At 43.2% G+C, this 10712-nt stretch overlaps 1 protein-coding gene across 1 annotated transcript in view; it reads left to right on the forward strand.

Moving 5' to 3' along the window:
- Window positions 1-10088, forward strand: part of LOC135389774 (uncharacterized) — a 158232-nt gene extending 148144 nt beyond the window's left edge. Inside the window, exons 5-7 of the mRNA XM_064619805.1 lie at window positions 4696-4798; window positions 5022-5086; window positions 6081-10088. Of these exons, the coding sequence (XP_064475875.1) occupies window positions 4696-4798; window positions 5022-5086; window positions 6081-6196 (284 nt within the window). The 3' untranslated portion in view covers window positions 6197-10088. The remainder of the gene's footprint in view (window positions 1-4695; window positions 4799-5021; window positions 5087-6080) is intronic.
- Window positions 10089-10712: the final 624 nt, after the last annotated feature.

Consider the following 10712-nt stretch of genomic DNA (forward strand, 5'->3'; position numbering starts at 1 on the left):
TTGAAAATAAGCTTTACTAAGAAAAACGACGCAGGCTACACTCTTAAAAATGAACTTCATCGCATAGCACGCTCCTAGCCAACCATAATCTCAAATGATATCGTTATCTGCCCTGATTTGTCGAAAACGGGAGGCGTACTCCTTTTTGTGACAATTATGAACAGCATAAGTGTCACAAAAAAGGCGTACGCCTCCCGTTTTCGACAAATCAGGGCAGATAACGATATCATTTGAGATGATGGTTGGCTAGGAGCGTGCTATGCGGTGAAGTTCATTTTTAAGAGTGTAGGTCGATCTGTGGCCTCACGGGTTAATACAAAGCTGCTAACGTCCTTCCTCATGTTTCGTTGCTCGTCTCCGCAGTTCACTTAACGTACATATTTATATCACTACGGACCACCCTAAGTTGTCCTCTTTCTTTATGGCAAATAAGCCGCTCTAAACTGCCCCTCTAACTTCCCCGGAAGTCGATGCGTGCCCTGAATTGCGTCGTTTTAGACATCCTTCTTCTTCATAAAACGACACGACAACTCTTCGATGGCATATCTATTATCCCTATGGGTACATCCCTAAATTTTTTTAGCCCCAACATATCTCTCCCATGTACATAACGGTTGCCGCATATCACGCACCATATACCACATAAACGTCGATCCCTTCGCGTTGCGTCTTTCGTTTTCTATATATGCGTGCTTTCCATTCCCTCGAAGGCTAGCGCGGCTTATCTGGCTATGACAGATAGGCGGCCGAAAAATATGACCTGGCATTCGTGGAATTTCTCTACTTGATGGCAGCTGTAGGCATACTCACATTCACGAACGCTGACATCAGCAACTAGCTTTTTTTTTGGGAAATGTTGGAAAGTTTTTGAAATACTTTAATGAAAATTCCAAGCTCTACGTCATACATAAAGTTCTTGCTGCGGGTGGTACTGCGGGCCTTCCGCTTGTGTTTTGCGACCTCCGCGTGGTACGTGCAAGCATGCAACAACAGATTAAAAATGGCTGCCCGGCCTTAGGTTTGCACAAGGTAGAGCAACGATCAGTCATCCATACCCTTATGAGTGAAGATGTGAAACCCACTGACATCCACCACCGGACGAAGGCACAATATTGTACTGCCTGCATATCACTGCAGCAGGTGCATGAATGCACGCGCAAGCTCGCAGGAGGCAACACATATGTGTTGGACTGGCCAGGGCCTAGGTAGCTCGCGCACAGCTGTAGCGGCCGAAACTGTCGAAGTCCCATTTTTGGATGGATCATCAGGGTACAGTCCTTGAACGTTGAATGCCAAGGGGACAACCAGTGAACAACGAAATATACCCTTATCTTCTTGCTGCATATTTGAATCCCACCATCAGAAGAAAAGCTGCTCGAAGTGGGTGCATCTGCGCAGATATTGAGTAAATCTTCATATCCGCGATCAATTTCCACCCGAAAATCAGGATGTCACGCGGATCCGCGGCCGTAACCACATCGGCCAGCATTCGCATGTGAAGCATGCGTATAAATCTACTCCCAATTATATTCCTGTGAAGCGTGCTTTGGCTGTTAAACATGAGAGTACTGCAGTGAAGCGTACGCACTCGGCCTAACTTCATGTTAACAACAACAATAACTTTATTTTCGCTTTGTAGAGCCATGTTATGGCTGTTTGGAGAGTCATGTTAACACTGCCTTGAGTTTGAGGGAAATCGCAGGACGAGAAGAACACACGACGGACTCTGAGTCTGTCGTGTGTTCTTCTCGGCCTGCGTTTTCTCCTCAAACTCTAGGCAACGTTAACATCAAACTTAACATGTAGCTTGCCTACTCCTGTTATGTTGGGCCATACTTCGGATGCGAAATTTTACCCTTCCACTAAATGTACACAGCCAATAAAACGAACACGCACGTGACGTGTCACGTATCACGCACGTCACGCACGGTGTCTACCTGGTAGACAGGCAGGGTAGACGGCAGGTAGACACCATGACACGTGTGGTGCTTTGTATTAGCGTGATAGCGCTTTCGTTTGTCACACATACGAGCTTGTACTCTTTCACAACAAATTTCCATCAGTTGAGAACTAGCAGCTGTGACGTCTACCTGTCTGTACATATCTCTTTTATTGGGTTTTATTGGCATATAAAATCTCATTCATTTCGAAGTCTAGGACTGTAGTACAGTACTTTGGAAGAGTCAATGTAATTTTGACGTTAGACATATCAGCGTAATGAGCAAAGTATGCAGTGTCGCACTCAACACGTCTAATATACTAGGCGCGCGAAAGGTCAGAACACCCATCTTGGAAGTCAGGGTCCGGACTGCGGTACGGCCTTCTCGCGTACTACGCGGGAATAAAAAAAATAACACCCTACTTTAGACGTGTCAGCACTCTCGGTAAATGCTATGTCCTGTACACCACGGAGACACACTATAGACTACATAGTACACGCAGTAAACGTAGGACGAACAGACTGTGATTGATAGATTAGAAACTCCGCGTTTTGCTTCTCATCGAACTGGCCAGGAAAAATGGCTTCTCGCAGTGTTCTTTTCATCGTGATGGAACGGAGCCAACATTTCTCTTTTCTTTGCCAAACTATCACCGATCGGGGGCAATTGATCTGTGGATACGCTCGAATAACACTGCGCGCTTTTCCTCGCCATTTCTTCGTTGTGTTCTCGTTTTCTGGGTCTAAACTCGCGTTGCTTCGGACGTGCTATGATTTATTCTCCTCCTGTCAGACTGATGGAACTGGAAAACACGCCCTCCTGTCGGCGGGAGAAAATAAACGCGCTTCAGAGTTGGGTCAGTGGAAGTTTTTTGCAAAACGCAAACTTAAATTATAAGTAAAGCAGATCTTCCACGGCTGCGATGGAGGATTTGAAAAATGCGGGAGGACCATTTTCTTCTTGTTGCCTCGGAGTCCGAGCGAAATGACACGAACTGGTGATTCTGAGAAATGACCTGGGAAAACGAAATGCGGCAAAACTGGCCCGCTGAAACTAGAACAACGTTTCTGTATCAGTCTTATTGCTTTTGATTTCATTATAGGAGTAGATATCTCTCTGTTGGAACAAGGAGCTCCCATAACGCCTAGAAACCAAGATAGCGATAAACGGCACCCCAGCAGCGATCACCGTGGGTGAGACGGCGGAAGTCCTCTGACGCCACATCGCCTTACTCTAACTACCACAGGAATACCCACTAAGGAATTATTTAACAAGGAAGAGCAAGACGTCCTTTCAAGCTGACTTTTCCTGTCCAAATAAATAGATTCCCCCCCACCATGATAGATGCGGTGTCGATAACGTTATAACGATAAGGCACGTTATTCCACTTGTTCCTACATGCTCGGCGAAGTGTCTCCACCATGGGGAAATATAGTCCTATATTAGAGTCCTATATAGTCCTATTGGACTGGAGTCCTATATAGTCCTATATAGCCCTATATCATTCGGACTGAGCACCGCTCAGTCCTGACTGAGCGGTGCTCAATTGATATCGCGCGTTTGAGAAGGCAGAAGAAGGCCTTTTTGGCGCTTCATTCATCTTCCCTAACGTATTTCGAGAGCTAATTACAATATCCTCCTTTTCGATCATGTAATGTGATGTGACTGAAAGCAAAAAAATGGGGACGTTTCGATGATGTTTCGAAAATTGTCCAGAAACTCCTCTGCGCTTTCACATCTCGAAATATTCTGCGTAGGAGCGTTTCTATTTATGTGCCTCCGATGTACTTCGAACCAAAAAGCTATCCATTACCATTATTCCTGTGTCCGTACTTAAATGTGTGTCTCGTTGGATGATCGTTGGATGAACCGACCAATTCGAATGCCAGGCGTTTTAGCGGCTTCTCACTGACAACGAAGTCTGCAACGAAAATGTCTCTTAATTCCATAACAGCTCTGAGCCGGCTTAATATTCCCTCCATAAAGATTATGGGTAATCTTTAATACGCCCACCAGGAACTTTTCGCACGAGGCTGCGTGTTGCCCTGAATACATCTTTCACTTCTGACAGGATTAGAAGACGACACTTTGATAGTGGTTTTAGATTTCGATATAAAACTATAATAAAAACGCCAGTGTTGAAATAATGACGGTTCTTTCGAAATAATAGTGTTCTAATCAATTGCATTCATACTGCTCGCGGCAGCTTAACGTGTTTACTGCCAGGGAACGACGCGCTGTCAAACTTGATGGGTTTTTATTGGCTTTTGGCAGGGATGAATATGAAAGCGTTAATTTTATCTCATTCTCATTTTGTCCGGCCGGTCTTGTACCAATAGATTAATCGTATACTTGACTGGAATAGATGACCTGGGGTGCGCTGTCTACGCTATGTCGCGCTTTTAATTTGGAAAAATTTATAAAGGACTAACTTCAGGCGCGTTATTAATTTATTGGTTGTAACGAAATACCTTCTAGCTACCTGTAGTCGACTGCTGCGCCTGAAAATGTAAATTAAACTTCTGCATTGCTATCTTAACACTTACGCACATCCACTGTTGCTTCGCGGTGCTACTACAGAGATCTAGCTGTAACAGTACACAAAATGGGGACGGACAGATGCAAGAGGCATGTGATGAAGGCGCTGGCACCATAAGGAAGCTGGCTTACACAAAGTCCACGCACGAATAATGAACTTGTAGCACTCTAACAAATGAATTATAGTGCTAATATTATTTATGTCTATTCTTTGCAGAGCAGAATCCAGTAAGCTCCGGCATGTCTGTGCTCGACAAGTTGGTCCTCTGGAGGCCCCCGCCCAGGGATCACCACCTAGAAGAAATACGAGGCATAGAAAGGTGCGTGGGAATCAAACTGACTCGAGAAATGCTCTAGCTATTCAATAAGGGTGTTGTAGCAAAGTGTACAGTGTGGCATTTTTAAATGATCCAATTGTGAGCGACCGGAAGCGAAGATACACGAATTTACGTGTTTCACTGAAATGGATTCTACGTCCTATACTGTTATTCGATTGACAGAACGTCTAATTTTCTACCCTTTTTTTTTTTTTTTTTCATTCAGGGATTCTGACAGCGTGCAAACTGTGCTACGAGAGATGCAAGAGTTTATGCCCCTCGAAAGCAATTGTAAGTCGTGCTGTTGCAGGAGCTTTTTGCGAAGACTGTGTCTGCCTTTACGTTTAGTGGTTGCTTTTGAACTCCATCCGGAGAAACTTCACTCATGTTGTTCTTTTATTTATTTATTTGTTTGTTTGTTTGTTTGTGTTTCCTAGAAGGAAGTTCGCTCACCCTTGAGTATCAAACAAACTGATGCGAAAATCGTTTGGTATGGTCACAGTGTCTTTGAAAGGCTCTGACGTAGCCAGTTTAGCGGATCGGAACACGTTGCCCGTCAGGTTTCGGTTTCAACTTTGTGTTTCGTTCCACTTTTTGCGTAGTACTTCAGCCGGCATCGGGTGAATTCAGACGACATGCTGAAGATAAACTGCACCGTAAGCGAGAGCTTATCAAGAACAAAAACCTGGATTAGCGGTTGAAGAATAACAGGGAAGAAGATAAGAGTGGATTTACTTTCTTATACTGCAAAATGAATTAACTAAGTTTCTGCGATATGAACGTTATCTGCGAAGCGACACACAAAGCTTTGGAAACACTTCGGTCGTGCGTTTCTGAAGACGCTATACAACTTTCCAGTTGGCACCTTGGCTAATTAATCTGGTTTAATTAATTAATTAACTAGGCACAGTAACAAGCTGGCGACTGTGATATTCGACTCCCCCCCCCCCGCCCCCCCGTACGTATCCTGATCATAATCGTCGCACCAGGTTTTCGGGAAGCGATAGAGCAGAGGTCAGGCTTTTTAGGCTCGTGAAAATCACCAGGCCATCATCGCAATATCTGTGTGTATGCGTGCCCCACGTATTATATGCTTATTTACTCATTTCAACATGTACATGTGTCACGCTCGCTAATACTCGTTCTCATCCTTACCCTCTTCCTTCTTCACCACATTTCCTACCACCCCCTCGGCCTCTCTCTCCCTCTCTGTCTCTTTTCATTTCGTATTTTCTCCGTTGTTACCCTCGTCTTGTTTCCACCCATCCCCACGCCCATCCTGTAGGCAAGACATTAATAGAGGACAACGTCATGAAATGGAGGCGACGAAATCGGAAAGGCTGTGGCCTGTACAGCCAACTGGGGGACCTGTGCTGCCTGTGTCGATCACAACTCAGCTAGCAGGCGCTCCGAAAGATACCACCAACTTTCGCCCAAACGAACTGTTTCTTGCCGATCACGAGGTGTTCAACCGTTTTTTTTTTCGTTTCCGGGACTGACTCCTTCGACTGGACATTTCGCTGGCTCACACTCCAGGCTAAACGTTCAAGCTCTGGGTTCTGCGCTTCAGTGAGGTCGTGCGATTATTGGTGTTTAAAACGTTGATGGGAATCGACTGTGATTTGTTGCGATTTGTGATTTGCGATTTGAATTTGTTGATTCTTGTGTGCAGCTTCGCGTAAGCAAGACGTGAGAATGGGACAGGTAAAACGCAGGCAGAATAAGCGCTGGCAAGCAGATCGGATTTCCTCGTCTCGTCTGGAAGGTCTGGCTGTTTCGTGTAACGAAGTCTTCAACGAATTTTAAGGATGTCACGTTGTCATCAGGAAAGCGTGATATGAGCTACTCATTCTTAAAATAGTTATTGCGACGAGCGCGTTTACTAATATTTGAAATAAAGTAGGAAAAAGTAATTAATCAGGAACACCGTCACAAGAAAGTCGGTTACGAAAAAGTACCCGCGAATCCGATTATAATTACGGTTTCTCGATTTTGGCATTTTATTTTTACGGTAATTCACTAGGTCTTTATCGTCATCTACGAATATTTCGTGCAGAAAAGTCTAATTTTTCCGGCGCTACTTTTTACAAAAGTAAGTTCCCAAATTCGACTCGTTATACTTACTACACTGGTCACCAGATGGCAGTAGCAGGTATACAGTACAACCACAAACATACAAAAAAATCACCTTGTTCATTTACATTGCGGAAAAACTTTCACCGGAAAGGCTTTCATCGTCATCATCATGCTGCCACCCGGCGTGATAGCAGATTCCTTACGGTTCACAACGCGCAGTCTCCAGAGTGCGTGTCCCTACACCTGAGACGACCTGTGCCCCTACGTCGCTGATTACGTAACGCCGGCGCGCAAAGCATGCTGGAGTGCATTATCAGCTTTATCAACCTATCAGCCGAGGCATTCTTCCCGCTTCTTGCCCACCACTGCAAAATATATCCTCGAACCGGTCTTCTCGTGACGTCACATTCGCGACGCAATTAGCAACTTGAAGGGACATATTCGGACTTTTTCGGAAAATATCGAATTTGCGAAAAGACACTTGGCGGTTGTTTTTTCGGCGTACTTCAGCTAATGCTGAAGACGAGCCACCCTAGTTACAAAGCATCGTCGCTAGCGTAACGTACCCAATTTTAAATTATCAGCGAGATTCACTTTCATATAGGTAGAGAAAAAAAGAGAACGACAGTTAGACAATACGTTCCAGAAGCAGGCACAAATTTATCTGACACTTTTCATAAAAATGAAGGTAAAATGCGTTCCCATTTTTTCGGAAACACATCACGCAACGTACAGCTTTGACAAAACAAGAGACGAAAACGGAAACCGATCGTACATGTGCAAGGAAGAAAAAACGAGCTTGAGGGACAGAGAGATAGGCAAAGAGGGATTCTTCTTTCCGAAAAAAAAAAAGAAAGAAAGGAAGAAAAATCTCTTGGAATCCAGTAGTCTCTCCTCCTTTCCCTCGGAACAGACGCTTCCCCTTCTCTAATTTCGAAAAGGTGGAACAGAAAGAGAGGGAAAATACGGAGAACACGCCCTGCAGGATTCCGCAAGCTAAAGGAATGTAGTAGAACAACAACAAGAACTTTATCGTTAGACAATGAATGGGGAGTTTTATAGGAATGTAGTACAGGAAAGATATGTAGCTGGAAAAGTAATGGAAAGACCTCTTGTGAGCGAGGAAATGAAAACAAAACCATTAAGCAGCCATATCGATCTGGTGAGTGGATCAGTGAATTGAACCGCTAGTGGGAACTTAACTGATTTTTGAGTTTCATTAAAGATGTGATTCTCTTTCGTATTCCTCCGGGTTTTTTTTTTTTTTTTCGTTTTTTTTTCTTCCAATTATGATACTTTTCTCTCGCTTATTCTCAATAGTTATCCCTTGGATAGCTATTGCCGACAACACTTCATTATTTCTGCCTCACACACTGTCAGCGTTCTACCACCTTTCTTGCTATTTATGAGAATGAAACATGGCTTGTCGATGATGCAGCATGCTTTATCAGGTTAGCTTATCTGGAGTTACGTAAATATGGAAATATTAATCTGAATACACATAGTGCAATATTTTGGGAGGGTGTTTAGGGTACCCTGACTGGCTGCCGTAAGCTAGACGAAGCACTGTGTCTCCGTTGCGTCGGGATTTTTTTTTTTTTTTTGTTAACTACATCATTTTGATATACAGAGAAAATGTATTTTATCCAGGACCTGACTTGTGGCGTGAAAGTCGGGTGCCGAATTTAATATAATCGGAAAAAGAAAACATCGCGCTATTTTTCCTATTATGATTCATTTAATGTAAGAGGAAGCAGTGAAATACCCATATGTTGATTCTACTATTCTGGATACAGGTTCCCTTCTACAACTTCTAGTGTGTGCAACTTTGGTGTTGGGAAGCTAACATGCCGTTCAGGGGAGAAATTGGGTTGAATTCAGATCAGTCAGTTGAATCAGTCCAAAATTGATGTAGGAATTGATTCAGGGCGGAATAAGGTTTTTCCCAAAAACAAAACGAGAAAACTTTTTTTTTTACATAGCCCTGATGCATTGCCGAAGTCACCGGTGAACAGAGTATACTGCAATATGTCTATGTACGCAGGTGAGAATAATAATAGCACTGGAAATAAGGGGAGAGTTAGTATATACTGTTAGCAAAATGTATATTGTCTGCAGGGGAACGAATGTGCACTGATAAGAGTATGGAGCACTTATTTTGGAGATAAACCTTCTCATATATCATACCATGTAAGCATGTGTACAGGTTCTCACATGACGTGTGATTCAACGTTGTTACAAGTGGTACGTTATCTCAATCACTGCATGACACTTCCGGTGCATTAATGTTTACTACGAAGTATTGGAAGTAGTAATTGGTCATTTCCTGCTGTATGAACGTCAAGACGTTCATAAATTACGATATTGGTTTGGTTTGATGCATAGAAACGAATTTAGGTGTATTTGAAATGCCATTCTTTTGTTGCACATAGTTTACGTGACTTCTTGTACAGTGTTCAGCTTAGAACCTGTGTTCAGTGTACTTAGCATAAACGCTTCGTGTGATTTGTCTTCTAATTGTTTTATTTTTTATTTTTTACAAATATTTCGCGTGAGTACCACATTACAGTACACATTGCGTAAGATGCTATTTATCGCACTCTTGATCGGAAGGATTTGTACATACGAATGAAAGACCACGAAAATTAGTTATTTCGATGCAGAAAGACACGATTTTAAGAACGCATATTTCTCAAATGCTTGCAGGTCTTTCACCCAACCGTGTCTGTGTAATACCTACTAGCTAACTCAATATCAGCTTGGTTCACTTTGATGATATAGCGTTCCCGAATAACATAAACCTACCATACATGGGGTAGCTATTTCTAGCTCTGTGTGCACATTTAACTGCTTATACGAACAACGGTTCTAACGAACACGAAGCTCTAGCTAACACGAAGCTCCATGCGATGCATGTGCGGTCAAGCACACGGATGTGTTTGAAAAGAGCATCCGCATCTTCCTTATCTCGCGTGCTCGATAGTTGCACGTAGTGTCCACCGATAACACGGAGACCATCTGTCATGACCACATTCTGATATTCAGATGATTAACACGCAGCTCTATATTATTCTACTACGAGTATATGATAAATATATATATATATATATATATACATACATGATATTTATATGGCTCCCTTACACAAATAGTTCCTCCGCTGAAGGCAAGATAGTACTGTTATACTGGTGAATATAAAAATACTTCTGCTCTTTTCTTCTTCTGTCTCTGAGTGTATTTTTTCGCGAATTGGAGTGTTTCTTTTTGTTGCGAGCCTACGGTGTACGTATATGTGCGTTTGAAAATAGCGAGTCTGTATTCACTGAACGTTTGCGCGAGTGTTTCAGAACATTCTATAACAGCCTGTGGAATTGAGGTACCCTTGGGAGAAAACTGATAAAATTACCACTTTTTTGGAGAAGCTCCCTCGCCAGGAGCCTCTCCGATAAAAGTAGTAATTTTAGCTGTTTTCTCCCACGCGTACCTCAGTTCCACAGGCTGTTCAACCAATACTCCCTGGCCAACATGCTGCATGCCGTCTGTTGCCTGGGCCTGTTACTGGGAGTAGCCGAATTTTTCGTGTGACCAGTTCAATGTCTCCCCATTATTATTTTTTTTTTCGTCAACATCAACATATTATGAGGGCGAATCATGTTCATCATTATCGTGATCTTCAAGCTCGCGCGCATTCATGCTCCTGAGAACATTGATTTCTCGGGGACGCTTTAGGTCATCAAACATTTCTTGCAACCTACTCTCATTATTTCATACCTTACATTTGGTAGCTGTGCTGCTTCGCATTCTATCCCACCTTTCGGCCAAGATGCAAATACTGACCCTG

Source organism: Ornithodoros turicata, chromosome 3 (genome assembly GCF_037126465.1).
Source record: "Ornithodoros turicata isolate Travis chromosome 3, ASM3712646v1, whole genome shotgun sequence".
NCBI classification, from domain to species: Eukaryota; Metazoa; Arthropoda; class Arachnida; order Ixodida; family Argasidae; genus Ornithodoros; species Ornithodoros turicata.